A 14645-nucleotide genomic window follows, 5' to 3' on the forward strand; every position below is an offset into this window, starting at 1 on the left:
AGTTACGGTGATGCGCAAATTGATAGATGACTTTGGGTTCCATATGTACCATCAAATGAACGACAAATCCCAAATCCAAGTAATTGAAATCTATGATTTGTAGATGGAGAACGTATCTGTTAGGATAGGTGAAAGATGGGAGAAGAGGCGATGATGATGGGAGAAAGAGATATCAATGATTATTAGACAGAGTTAAAATGGTAAATCGGTAATAAGTCGATTTTCATAAGTCACAACGGATTAACTTATCAAAAACTGCTTATTACCGGTTTGGCATCGGTATAAGCAGTTTTTTTTTACCCAAACACTAAAAAACTGCTTATCTCCGGTACCAGACTGAAATAAGTTAATAAGTCGTTTTGATAAGCAATCCCAAACACCCCTTTAGTATAATAATCTCCCAATTCTTCTTCTTTATTCAGTTTTTGAGGATGTGGTTTGTTTTTTTTTGTTGATTTGAGTCGTCATTCATGAAAACAAATATGATATGAGTTTTTGTTGATGTTGATCGGTCTATTGTAATTTTTTTTCTTTTTTTGCATTGAGCTTAGAAATTATTTTCTAATATTTTTAATTCTTAAAGAAGAAACCAAACATAATGAAGTGTTATCCTTTAAACATTAGAAACCCATTTTTTTCTTAGATTTTTGATTTTTTAAAATATTTGATATATGTAAAAGACTTTTCCATCCCTATATTTAAAATATGAAATTCAATATAATACATATCTTTTATTTTACATAATTTTATTAAAACTTCTATTTTCAGGATTTCAATCGTATGGATATGTAAAATACAGGATTTCCAATCCTAGCACCCAAATAGGCCTCACTCACTGGTATCTGAGCAATTCTTCCTTTTATAAATAAACCAAACTATGAACTCTCTAAAACAAATTTAAAAAGCTTGAACAAGTCAAATGAAAAAATAACAAATCAATCAGACTCTTATATATCTAGAATGATCATAATACTAACTATTAATTTCACTTTTTACAATCGCATGTCGGATAAAAGTGGTTTCATTGAGGTTATTGACCAATGTTGCAAATGAGCATATCATGAACTAATATAAGAAAATTGCAAAAATATTCAACAATTATATAAATGTAATAACAACACAATTATTGCTTGGTGAATATAAATATTTTATGAGAATATATGTAGAAGATAAATTGATATGTATTATGGTAAAATAATTCTCTTAATATACTTCATGATTATAATCAATATTTTCACGTATTTTTTTTATGATTATGAATCAATCACAAAGTTTGATATAATAAAAAATTAATATATAAGACTTAATAATTATATATATATAATATTAAAAAAACAACTAATAATGATAAGTGTGATTCATATACCACAAGTAATATTAATTCTAATTAATTTAATATATAAATGTGATCATCTACTCATTTAACTAATTTCAATAAATTTTAAAAAAATTGCTTGATCTCAAACACTATTATGCTCAAAAAACAAACTTGCCCTAAATTGAAAAATAAACCACCCCCCCCCCCCCCCCTCTCTCAATATTACACGGTCCGGCATATGAATGAGTAGTCGTATGCGTTTGCAGGTACTCAACTCTCACATTACTGGTGCTCATCAAGAACCTTCTGCCATGGCGGCCGAGAAAGAAGCCGCTCTTGCTGCTGTTCCCTCCGATTCTCCAACCATGTATGCGTATCTTTTCTCAATGAATATGCATCTACTGATGCTGGATAATTGTTTATATAAACCTGTTTATCGGTTTTTATAGATTAGTTCGCTAATGTTTTTCGTCGGAAGCGACGTTTTCGGTTGTTATGTACTTCTCTGTGTTTTCCCATCTTGATAGTTGTTTGATTGTATGATGAACATTTTTGATAAGTGTTTTATACTACATTCGAGAAAAGGGATGGCTTTAGGTTTTGGTGTTGTCCAAAATGTAAAATTGACATGGGTTTTGGTATTACTTTATAAAGGCTTCTCCTACTTGTTACCTTCCTTTAATATATTATAGATCTATTCACAGAATGAAAAGAAAAATAAATTGCTCAACAATATTAAGGTTGAAGATACCCCATTTTATAATCGAGAATCAAATTGAGGTAGAGCACCAAATATGGGATCAGATTGTGGAGGCTAATTTGTTTTGTTTGCAATGAGGCTCAATATCATGATATTTTGATGAACTGGATGTTCTGACCTACTCGCTTGGTCTATATGTGTGCAACATAAGTTTCTGTTTCTAAGTGAATGGTGGTTCTCGTATACTTGGATTCACTTATATGTTGCGAGAATTGGGGATAACCACCATCAGTTTATGTATGAATGGGTATCCTTAACAGGAATTGTACTCTTCAATTGCCAAAAGGAAATCATTGTATTGTCTATGCAACAAGCATGGATAAGTCAAGAGATCATAAGATGTGATGATCCGTGAACCCTTTGTTAAATTAGTGTTTTGCCGCTTACAAAGTGGCATAACTTTTGTTATATTTTGATTTGACAAGGATCTAATATGTCAATATAACTTTGAAAATGATATGTTTTATTTATTCATGCCCCTTTGAAATGAGCAATTTGAAATTTACTCAAGAAACTGATATTGCCATCATCCATCCAGTATAACTGTAATAAGTTCTTAACTTCGATATGAGTACATTGTTACCACATATAATCGCTTAACCAGAAACAGAATAGGAGTCCTTGTCCTTCCTCTTTAAGGCCATACATCACATACTCCAAAAGAAAATGCCATGAGGCTTGTCATTTTGCAATCCCCAATTCTTCATGCTCTCCATCCGTTGCAACTTTCAATGTGTATCTATCTCATCCATCAAAACCATGGCCTACAACTACATATCATCATGCTAGAATTGCAATTTTAACTGATCCAGGAATTGCAAATGAATAATATCTCACTGATACCGAGCATCTTTCCTTGATGTTATAGAGTTCCTCTGAATTGCAATTTTAACTGATCCGGGAATTGTGAAGTGGAAGAATTAATGCTTAGCAGTTTCTCTAGTTTCTTGTTTGAATAATTATTATTTTGTTGACAAATTATTTAAATGATTCTTTTTTGACTTTGATCGTTTGACAAGCATGTGATTGCTATAACGTCAACCACACAGTTAAGATAATATAGGGGCTTACATATATAGAACTAAATCGAAAATAGGTACAATGCGTGTTGAATACCTGGTCCTATTATGCATTAAAGCTTATGTTAGTTACATTTATTTTTGTCTTGTTGGTAGTTGATACCCATGAATTTAATTTTATGGTGTATTGCCTTTGTGTTCGTAGCCTTCTAACTTCACATCACCTCATTGCTTATATTGACATAAGCCTTACACATTTCTTTTGCTTGTTCGGCAGCGTTAACATCTTTTATTTTTAATTTTTAAAATTGTTAACTGCATGATATGACTTTTCAGTATCTGTATCGTGTTATGCCATCTCATATTGAAATCTTTTTATATAAGCCTACATTGTTTTATGTTACAGTTTTGACAAGATCATTAACAAGCAAATACCAGCAAATGTGGTTTACGAGGATGATAAGGTAGTACATTACTGTATTGAGTTTAAATTGTTGGGATTTTTATTTTGAAATCACAGCATGTGTTCTATGATCAATTTATACATACTTAGATTCAACCTTCTTCAAAGTGGTTGTAAGATCTTTGATTAAGCATCCAAATAACAATGCCATATGAGACTCTTATTGGTTGGAACCTTTATTTACTCTATTCATTATGGGTTTTGTTTCCTTACCTCGATTGCTATTTTTGATGAATTGCTCTTTCTGTTCTATCATTCCTTAAAGATAAGTTTGGCAATCATTTCCATTGAAGCTTCTAGACAAGAGACATTGGATGCTTAAGACAGAGGGAAGATGGAGGGTTTAGTACTTACAAATTTTTGTAACACTTGTTAAGAAGGAGAGGTAGGAGGAGCTATTGAAGCGAAATCAAGGGATGGCAGGCTGATCTTCCCCAAGAGCTCACACTGATGGGAAGGTTTGGCACCTTTTTTGCCGTGTCAACAAACAATTCGAAGTACCTTGACTTTTTAGAACAGGTCCGAGTAACTAGGACCAATTTAGTCACGTTTTCATTGAATGGATTCGGTCTTACACATATGCAAGGAAATAAAAAAGCTAACTGGAATTCCAGATTACCAAATTCAAGTGTAGCCTATTCGTGATACGGGAGAGGGAAAGAGAAAGGGAGAGGGAGGTTGTCTGCATTTTGACTTGTGAGAAAAGAGAGCAAAAGTGCCACAGGGTGGGACAGGTAGGGTACATTGCTAACTAGGTTACAGATACAAGAGTGTGAATAGGAAACTCTTTCCACAGATCTTCATCTAATACTTAGTAAAGTGGGAAGCTCGAGTTTCCCTGCCGTGGGGGAGGGACTGTTCATCACTATAAAATTGATAATGCATTCTGCAGACTAAATTGAAAAGATAACTTTGCCTCCTAAACAGTGTATATAATATATATATATATATATATATATATACAGAGAGAGAGAGTAGCTTTTATTGGCTGATAATAAAAAGAATCAAACAATCCAATTGGAATATTGACCTAGTAGCTTTTTTATTGGCTGATCAAAAAAATATCTCCGAGTCTAAATATGAAACATGAAATGGTGATGTAAGACTAGCTATTTGCAATGATTGAGGGGTGTCCTCCATGGGTTTGAGCCTTGAGGCTAAGAGCAAAGAGTCGAGGATCCTTTACATGGAAATAAGGATGTATGATCCATAAATGGAGTCATGGGCCAAAGAACTATAAATTGATAGAATATTGAAGCAGTGGTGGAGTTAGAGATTCCATTACTAAACTTGAAAAAGAACACGAGCTAAAATTGAGAACTTTTAACAGATATCAATCCACTAAATTCAGCAAAGAGAGAGAATGGAGTTGTTACAAGATTATGAAAAGATTTGAGGACCTATAAAAAACTTAGGAGAGAATTCTTTAACAGCAGCCTGCAATTAATATGCCATACAAAAAGGATTGATGATGCTGAGGATCAAGCAAGTGAGTAGGTTTTTTGGGTCATAATAATAGAAGTATCTGGATGCTATTTAACATTGATTATGGTGGTGAGACTTGAAACTTGCTTTGAGCTGGAAGGTGGAGGCTTTTCTAATTGTCTGGTGGCAGTCATGGGCTTCATCTTTTCTATATTGTAGGGAAATACCATAAGTACGGCATGGATGCATGTGTATCCTATATTTTTTTTTGAAGGTGAACTTTTGTGCCTGATGAGCTTTTGGGTTTCATATGACTAAATTGGTGTTGTTTTCTATCTTACATTTAGATGTTTGTTAAATGAAACCGACATAATCAGAATATTGTTACAATAACACTTTTATGTAATGCTTTAGGGGCTGTTTGTTAGCCTCTTAATGATGCCATTAAGAGGTAACCTCTAATTTGCTCAGAGGAGAATCTTGTTTGGCAAAAAAATTAACATCTGAATGATTCCAAATACCTCTGAGCGATTTTACATCTAGGGCCAACCCAAACCATTCAGAGTTCGCTTTTTTCCTTGACTACCCTTCAATTCACGCCTCCTCTCACGATGTTACTCTCACACCTCTCTTCCTCACATCGTTGCATCTCATCTCCTACATCTCGTGACATCGCCTTCTTTGGTCGTCTCTGCCTTGCTGCTCTCAACTTTTCATAGTTGCCTTGCTTCTCGTCTCCTATTTGGTATCTCAGTTGTTCTTCTTTTGAATTTCTTACCATCAATTTTAGGATGCCTTACTATATTGCTTTTGTGATTTTACATCTTTGCTCAATTTTAATGCTTCTTCTATGTTGCTTCTCCAACACGGTGGGGTGGGTTTTATGATGTGGTAGTTAAACGGTGTTTATAGTCTTGATTACTCCATTGTGTTCCAATTTGTAATTGTGATTCCTGATTTCTAGTCTAACGTCTAGAAGATTTATTCATTGGGATTTTACAGTTTAATGCACATGATGTGTTTGAGTATTTGTGTCGAACAAAAATTTATTTATGTGATGCTTACATCTCTTTGTTTCACATTGTATTTCGATTGCTTCTAGTGCAGATCTGTTTGAGGGTCATTTCTTCCTCTTTGTATTTTGATTTTTCCTAGTGTAGATTTGTTTGCTTCTTCAACAACCCATTGATTGAAACGTACTAATCTCGTTGAACCATCAATTGTTACAAATTTGGTTGAAACGTTTTTAAGTACTTTGGCATTTTGTTAAATACTGATAGACATCAATTATGTATCTGTAATAAGAATCTTTCTATGTTAACATGATTGGCATAATCTTGTCAACATGTTCCTAAATATATAGCTTCCTTCTGGCAATTTTTTTTCTTACACCGATTCTAGAGCCTTTTTGGAGAGCCTGTAAGAAGGATTTAATTGGTTCATCATAGTACCTAAGATGTTGTAGCCTTTATAAAGGTTTTGTTTGTGTTACTCTCTTATATTCTGTATGGCTCTTCATAAACAGTTTCGTTATGTAACTTGATAAGTAAGATTTTTCAAACATTTTGCATATTTTTCTTATCTTTTTGGAGCATATAAAATGGGTATTAGAATCCTCTTCAATTTGGCAGGGTTGAGAACTTGAGATTCTGTGTTGATTCGTGGTGTAGATAGTATAGGAGCTCTAGTGGCATTAGTGTATTAGGTCACCTATATGTGTTGCACCTCTTTGTAGACAATTTTAGAAGGCTGGAGCCTAAAATAATGATCTTATTCCTAAGTCCACAACAAAATATGTTCAGCTTTCCAACTACCATATTATCTTTCTTTGTCTCCTTGTGTGATTAGCTTTTTTTTATTGAATTATTGATTAATGATTTTATGTTGAGTTTGATTGTTATGTTTTTATTTGATGTAAAACTTGAACAAGTAATTGATGCAAAGGCGATTAAGTATATTTACTCTAGGAGGAACAAAGGGTAATTCAGTCTTTTTCTATGAGTTAATGGTGTGTCCATTATCCCTTAGTTTGCTAAGTGTTTGTAACAAAATTGTAATGTGATAATCCCAGATTCACAATCAAACAATCATAACATCAAGATCATGAGAAATCAACAATGGCAGAATATTAGAATGTAGAGAGAAAGTTCTTCAAAGCTTAGATTGTATTACTTCAAAGGTTACAAGAGATTACAAGTTCTAAGAGTTACCAAAGTTACAAGAAACTAAAGCAAACTACCTATTTATACCAAAAGATAAATACAACAAAAACAACTTGAATACAATACATAAATTAAGACTTAAAATAGTGGATATGAGCGAGTGATAAATAGAGGTAAGATGTCTTGAATATTGATTCTGTCATTTTGTAATTGAATTCTGGAGTGTTTCCCTCTCGAAAGGAAATAAAACAAACCAACAACTGACTAATGAATTCACTGGTGTAATTCTTGATTCAATTACATCAATTGGTATCAAAGCAACATTCTTGGGAAGATGACGAGATCGGTTACATCTAGAATGGATGAAATTGAGGCCAAATTTGCATCGGTGGAGGAGAATTACAACAACGTTTCACAGCAATTGAATACCCTAATTCGATGGCAAGAGGAGACATATGATCAAACGGAGAGGAAACGTCGATGGATGGAGAGAGGTGACCACACAGGACGAATAACTACCAGAGCATGAGTCGTTTCTGGCAATCAAGGGGAGACGATTGGAGATGCCGGTGTTTAGAGTACTGATTCCGATTCATGGATCATACGAGCAAAATGGTATTTCTCTTTGAATCGATTAGGTAATGAAGGAAAAATGGAGTTGACATTGATTTCATTGGAAGGTGATGCACTTAAATGGCATCAATGGAAGATAAACGATGCAGGGTTTAGAAAATTTTGAGGACTCTTACCATTAGAGTTGTGTAACTTGGACATCATATTAGGAATTCAGTGGTTACAATCTCTTGGAACGATGCAGGTGAATTGGAGTACCTAAACAATGAAGTTTCAGTTTGGAAATGAACAAGTTAAGTTGAAAAGAGATGAGTTCTTGGGAAGAACATAGGTTTCATTGAAGTCTATGATGAAGACCATAAAGCAGAGGGTCAGGGGGTGATTATTGAGTTGAGCCAAATGGACTTGCAGACGATCAGTCATGAATGTCCAGAAGCTGTTCGAAATGTTGTGGAGGAATTTGGTGATGTTTTTAAAGAACCACAAGGACTCCCACCGGTTAGGGGTAGTGAACACAAATGAATTGAAGCATGGCGTTCAACGATAAATGTTCGGCCTTACCATTACCCACAATATCAAAAATGAAATTGAGAAGTTGGTCAAAGAAATGCTATCGGCAGGGATAATTAAACATAGCAGAAGTTCGTTTTCAAGCCCTGTGTTGGTAAAAAAGGAAAAGTTTCCAGATAAATTTCCTATTCCTATCACCGATGAGTTGTTGGATGAGTTATAGGGTGCGAGTTGGTTTTTGAAGTTGGATTTGAAAGTGGGTTTTCATCAAGATCGGATGAAAGACGAAGATGTATACAAAACATCGTTTAGGATGCACGAGGGACATTATGAATTTCTAGTGATGCCCTTCGGACTGATGAATGCGCCAATAACCTTCCAGTCTTTGATGAACGATATTTTTAAACCATATTTACGACGATTTGTGTTAGTTTTTCTGATGTTATATTGGTTTACAGTAAATCAGAAGTTGAACATGGTGAACATCTGAGGCAAACATTGGAGGTGTTGAAATCTTATCACCTTTATGCTAACAAAAAGAAATGTGAATTTGGAATGCAACAAGTATGGTATCTAGGCCATATCATTTCGGGAGAAGGGGTAGCAATGGACAAGTCAAAGGGGGACTCTATGCTACGATGGGCAATACCGAAAAGTATCACTCAGTTGCGTGGATTTCTTGGTTTAACCGGTTATTACCGGAAATTTGTGGCAGGATATGGCCAAATTGCTCAACCCTTGACGGATTTGTTGAAGAAGGGTAAGTTTGAATGGAGTGAGACTGCCCAAGCGGCTTTTGAAAGATTGAAGAAGGCTATGACGGAAGCACCGATATTAGCATTACCCAATTTTGATCAACCATTTGTCATCAAAACAAATGCCTCACGAGGAGGTTTAGGAGCAGTGCTGATGCAAGAGAGCAGGCCATAGCATTTTACAACCAAACATTGGGGATACAAGCTAGACAAAAACCTATCTACGAAAAGAATTAATGGCGATCGTTTTTGCAGTGACACAATGGAGGGCCTACTTATTAGGAAGAAACTTTATCGTCCACACAGACCAACAGAGTTTGAAGTACTTGCTTGAGCAACGAGTCATAGATCATCAATATCAGAAGTGGGTGATGAAATTGTTGGATTATGATTTTACATCATGTACAAGGCGGGCAAACATAATCTTGCGGCGGATGCTTTGTCCGGAATGGAGGTTGAATGTGCGGTAACGGGTGGTCCATAATGGAGGCAATGGGATGTACTTAAAGATGAGATTCAGAAGGATGATGTGTTGGGTAAAATACTGTTCGAACTTGAGGAGGGAAGTACCGTGCATAAACGGTTCGAGTTACGACAGTCCTTGCTGTGGTACAAAAGCAAATAGGTGTTTTCAAAGTCATCATTTGTTCTCAAGACGTTATTGGAGGAATTTCATGCTTCTTCGGTTGGCGGCCATGCGGGTATTGATCGAACATTTCAACAGATAGCCGCTTAATTATTTTGACTGGGAATGCATAAGGATATAAAGGAGTTCGTGAAAGGTTGTGAAATTTGCCAGCGGACAAAACTTTAGGAGGATCTCCGGCTGGGTTGTTACAACCCCTTACATTACCACTGAACGTACAGGATGAAGTTGCCATGGACTTTCTCGAGGGGTTACCGAAGTCGGATAAGATGGATACAAGCATGGTAGTGGTTGATCGATTGAGTAAATATGCTCATTTTATGGCTTTAAAACACCCATTTGATGCTCCATGAGTGGCTGCTATTTCCACAAAAGAAATTATAAAACTCCATGGTGTACTGCAAGTAATTGTTTCGGTTCGAGACAAGATTTTTGTTATTGTTTTTGGAAGGAAGTGTATGTGTTGTTAGGGACAAAGCTAGCATGTTCAATGGCATATCATCCTTAAACGGGTGGCCAATCCGAAGTTGTAAATTGTTGTGTAGAGCAATATTTGAGGTGTTTTGTTTCGGAACACCCTAAGAAATGGAAGCAGTGGTTGGGATGGGCCGAATACTCCTATAATACAGCGTTCCATCGATCGTTGCAATGTTCCCCTTTTCAAGTGTTGTATGGGAGAGAACCTCCAGCAATCCTAAAGTACTGTGAAGGATCGGCGAGCTTACAAACGGTAGAAGACATGTTAAGGAGAGTGATGTGTTCCTTGATGATTTTAGGCTGCAATTGTTGAAACCCCAGTAGCGTATGAAAGACCAAGCAGATAGACACAGAACAAAGAGGGAATTCGAAGTGGGTGACCGGGTTTTTCTGAAATTACAGCCATGTAGACAACGATCGTTGCAAACGCAAGCCAATCAGAAACTTTCTGCTCGATTCTGTGGTCCACTCAAAGTGACAAAGGGTAGGCAAAGTAGCATACAGATTGAATTTGCCACATTCAGCAAAGATTCATTCAGTTTTTCATGTTTCTCAACTCAAGCTGGCGTTGGGTGAATGTCTATCGACAGGAGAACTTCCTTCTCAACTGACTGAAGGAGAGTTGATAGTGACACCACAATCTTTGCTGAAATGTAGAATTAAGGCGGGAGGAGAACTGGAAGTGTTAATCAAGTGGCAAGGGCTGCCAACATTTGAATCGTCATGGGAAGATTATCAACTCATACACCAAAGTTTTCCCGATTTTCACCTTCAGGACAAGGTGCAGCTTTGGCGGGCGGGTATTGATGCAAAGGCGATTAAGTATACTTGCTCTAGGAGGAACAAAGGGTAGTTCAGTCTTTTTCTATGAGTTAGTGGTCTGTCCATTATTCCTTATTCTGTTAGGGATCTGTGTCTTTGTAACAAAATCATAGTGGAGGTGAGGGAGTGATAAATGGAGGAAAGATGTCTGGAATATTGATTCAGTCATTTTGTAATTGAATTCTGGAGAGTGTTTCCCTCTCGAAAGAAAATAAAACAAACCAACAGCCGACTGATGAATTCACTAGTGTAATTCTTGATTCAATTACATCGGTAATGTTATGCTTGTTTGGATTAATATGAAATGTTTTGAGTGAGTAATATTGAGTATGTAGTTTATATTTGCAAAGTAATTGTTTTGTGCAGATATTTACCAAACAACTATATTTCTTCCATAACTAAATCATACAGACGGTTAAAATGGTAATTTGTTGTCATTCAGGCCATCCATTCAAAACTGTTACCACACAACCATATTTCATACTGCACTATATCATATAGTCTCTTTATCATTTTGACCACTTAAATCATTCTGCATCAGAACATTCAGCACGTGGCAAATAACCCCTTAGTTGATATCTTCATTTTGTGATTGGTAAGTGATGAAGATGCATGTTCAGCGCCAAGTGTAACCTCGGCCTTGTACTTTATAAACAAATAAGCGGATGTGCTTGGAATTTTCACGTGTTGTAGCAATTCAGCATGCATGCCTGGTATGGTTTTGTAGCTTCTAGATTACACATTGTAATCATTATTGTTCGTTGACTCGTTGCAACTCATGTTGCTCTTGATATTGTCGATTCTATATCCAAGTGCATTATGCCATGTTCTTTTTTTCTTCATATTTCATATGTCACTCAATATTTCCTCTTCTTTGTAGGTTCTTGCATTCCGGGACATTGCGCCTCAAGCACCAACACACATTTTGCTAATTCCAAAAGTTAGGGATGGCTTGACTGGTCTGTCTAAGGTAATTAAGTATATTCACACATAGTCATATATGTTTATGACATAAATGAAAGTACAATGGTTCTTTCTTGAGATACGAAGCAAGAAAATAAGTAGAAAGCATGAGGGTTGTTAAGCTAGCATAGGATTATAATTCTTATGCAGGAATGTTTAGCCTACTAAAATCCCCATTAATATTTTGGATAAATCAGCCACTCTATCCTACATTTGCAATGTATGGCGCTTCTTTAAGGATACAAATATGATAATCTTTAACCTCCACACATTAGATATGAAAATAATGTAGTTTTATTTGTAACTTTTTGTAGGCATATCCAAATTCCATGTTAACTGTATTTTAGAATTAAGATTGCTAGAGAATGACTGAATACATTCTAGAGAACAACAAAATAGACTTATTATCATTGATTGATTGATTAATGAACATTTTTATTTGAGAGTGGCTCGATATTCAGTAAATGGCAGTTTATGTTACTGTAACACAGTTGCATGACTGCATCCTAGTATTACAATATTTAGTAAACTGCTTACAGATTCTGTGTAGCACCCATTTCAAGGAGTGTGCCTCTTGGGTATAGAACCCATAGTTTTCATGTGTACACTTAGACTTTTAAGCTAAGCAGTTAATGTGGTTGGTAGCGGAAATAGCGGTTATAGCGATGAAATAGCGGTGAAATAAAATATGGTCATAAAATAAATACGAATATATATATATATATATATATATCACGTCGAACACTTAAAATTTGTATGCCTAATACATGTCAAGTCAAACAATTCAAACCACACAAGCAACATAGTCTAATACATGTCAAGTCAAATAGTTCAAACCACACAAGCAACATAATAATAGAGTTTATAAAGCCCATAAACAACTAAACGAGCTAATTGCAATCTACAGGCGCAGCATCTGAATCCACATCATTTAGTATATCCACTCTTTCAAAAATCGAACAGCAGTTGAGCAAATGAAATATATATACATGATGCTCTTCAAATTGGGAGTTGGAGATGACAAATGAAAACTAGGAGAAGACGAGCAAGAAATGGGTTTATTTTATAAAAAGTCAAATCAGTAAATCGATTTCTAAACCCTAATTTCTAACCCCCGCCTCAGCACCGCCTCGTGCCTCAAGGTCCACCTCAGTGGCTTGAGGCGTACGGCTCAATTAACCCAAGAGAGGCGCCACCTCAAACTCGATTTTCCAGCGCCTCACTTCAAAGCATGCCTCGAGGCATACACCTCGAACACTTTTTAAAACCATGTGTTTTGGTACAAGTGGCTATAGCATTAGTACAAGTGAAACAAGGGAAGTAACTTGGTGGGTATTAGTATAATTAAGGGGGATGAAGGTGAGGGTGGGATCGATAAGTGTCTGCTGTTCATTCAGTTGCTACGTAATAATACTCAATTTTACTGCAATTTGTCTAGTGTGTATCATGCTGCTACAATTTATTGATGCTATTGCTTTTGGTCTACAAAATTCCCCATATTTTACCATAACTGAAGGGTATTTCAGGCTTGTGATTAATAGTTAAAAACTTGTATTAAACTTGTGTTTCAGGCTTGTGATTAATATTCATGTGATTGTTGTAGGCTGAGGAGAGGCATTGTGAAATTCTTGGCCATCTTCTCTACACTGCAAAGGTTGTAGCAAAGCAAGAAGGTCTTGAAGAAGGATTCAGAATTGTCATCAACGATGGTCCAAATGGATGTACGGATGACAACCGAATATTCATGATGAATACTTTGGTTTTCAAAATATTTACTGAATTTTCTTCTAGCTTTCAAAGATGGGATTTACCTCTTAATCATTCCATCAAGAGGCAGCCTCTGAATCGCTAAGAGTGAACCTTGTTTGGCAAAAAAAAGTCTGCCTCTTAATGGTTTTAAAACTCTCTGAATGATTTTGTACTTTGTGCCTCCCTTAACCATTCAGCACCTTAATTTCATCCTAAACAAACAATTATATTTCATTTTTCACTATATTATAAGAGCCTCTTGATCATTCTGCACCAAAGCATTTAGCAACTGTCAAACAACCTTTTTAAGTGTTGAACATTGTTTTTGGCAGGTCAATCTGTTTACCATCTTCATGTTCACCTTTTTGGGGGACGACAAATGAACTGGCCCCCCGGCTAATATGGACAACCCCAAGCCTAGCAGGTTCATATGGAGCTTTCCTTGATGAATATGATGTTGAAACACATTTGTGGGTTGTATTTGTCTCAAACCTTTAGCAGGACTCCTACTGTTAAATCCATAGTTCATGGCCACATTACAAATAATAAAGGTAGCCTGCAACTTATTTATTTGGATTTCTTCTACTTATTATGTTATGGTAGTTGTATGCCCATTTCGACAAAGATGGCGAATCCCGAAAAGTTCCATGATGGGCTCTTTTTGAAGTATATAATATTTAGAGTCAAGGTTTAAAAAAACTGGAATCGAGCCTCGAGGCGTTTTCCCCTGGTGAAGCAAGGCATAAGCCTCGAGATGGTCTGAGGCGTAAGCCTTGAGGCGGAAATAACATATATATATATATATATATATATATATATATATATATATATATATATATATATATGTTCAAATAAAAACCACTCAATTTGTAAAAAACCGTGAAAACCTCATTCAACCAATCATAATTTTTCATTTTGGTCAATTTTTTGTAATTATGAGAGGTTGATTAACCATTTTTATTGTGGAGGGTGTTCGATCATGGATATTATCATCTTCATTATT

At 35.7% G+C, this 14645-nt stretch overlaps 1 protein-coding gene across 1 annotated transcript; it reads left to right on the forward strand.

Moving 5' to 3' along the window:
• The first annotated feature begins 1517 nt into the window (after positions 1–1517).
• Positions 1518–14220, forward strand: LOC112514802 (14 kDa zinc-binding protein). The gene is made up of 5 exons (XM_025121412.1): positions 1518–1685; positions 3504–3561; positions 11811–11900; positions 13497–13614; positions 13975–14220. The coding sequence occupies exons 1-5, from the start codon at positions 1561–1563 to the stop codon at positions 14040–14042; spliced, it is 459 nt and encodes a 152-aa protein (XP_024977180.1). The 5' UTR covers positions 1518–1560; the 3' UTR covers positions 14043–14220.
• Positions 14221–14645: the final 425 nt, after the last annotated feature.

This window comes from Cynara cardunculus (genome assembly GCF_001531365.2).
Source record: "Cynara cardunculus var. scolymus isolate 2C chromosome LG 6, CcrdV1, whole genome shotgun sequence".
Classification (NCBI taxonomy): Eukaryota; Viridiplantae; Streptophyta; class Magnoliopsida; order Asterales; family Asteraceae; genus Cynara; species Cynara cardunculus.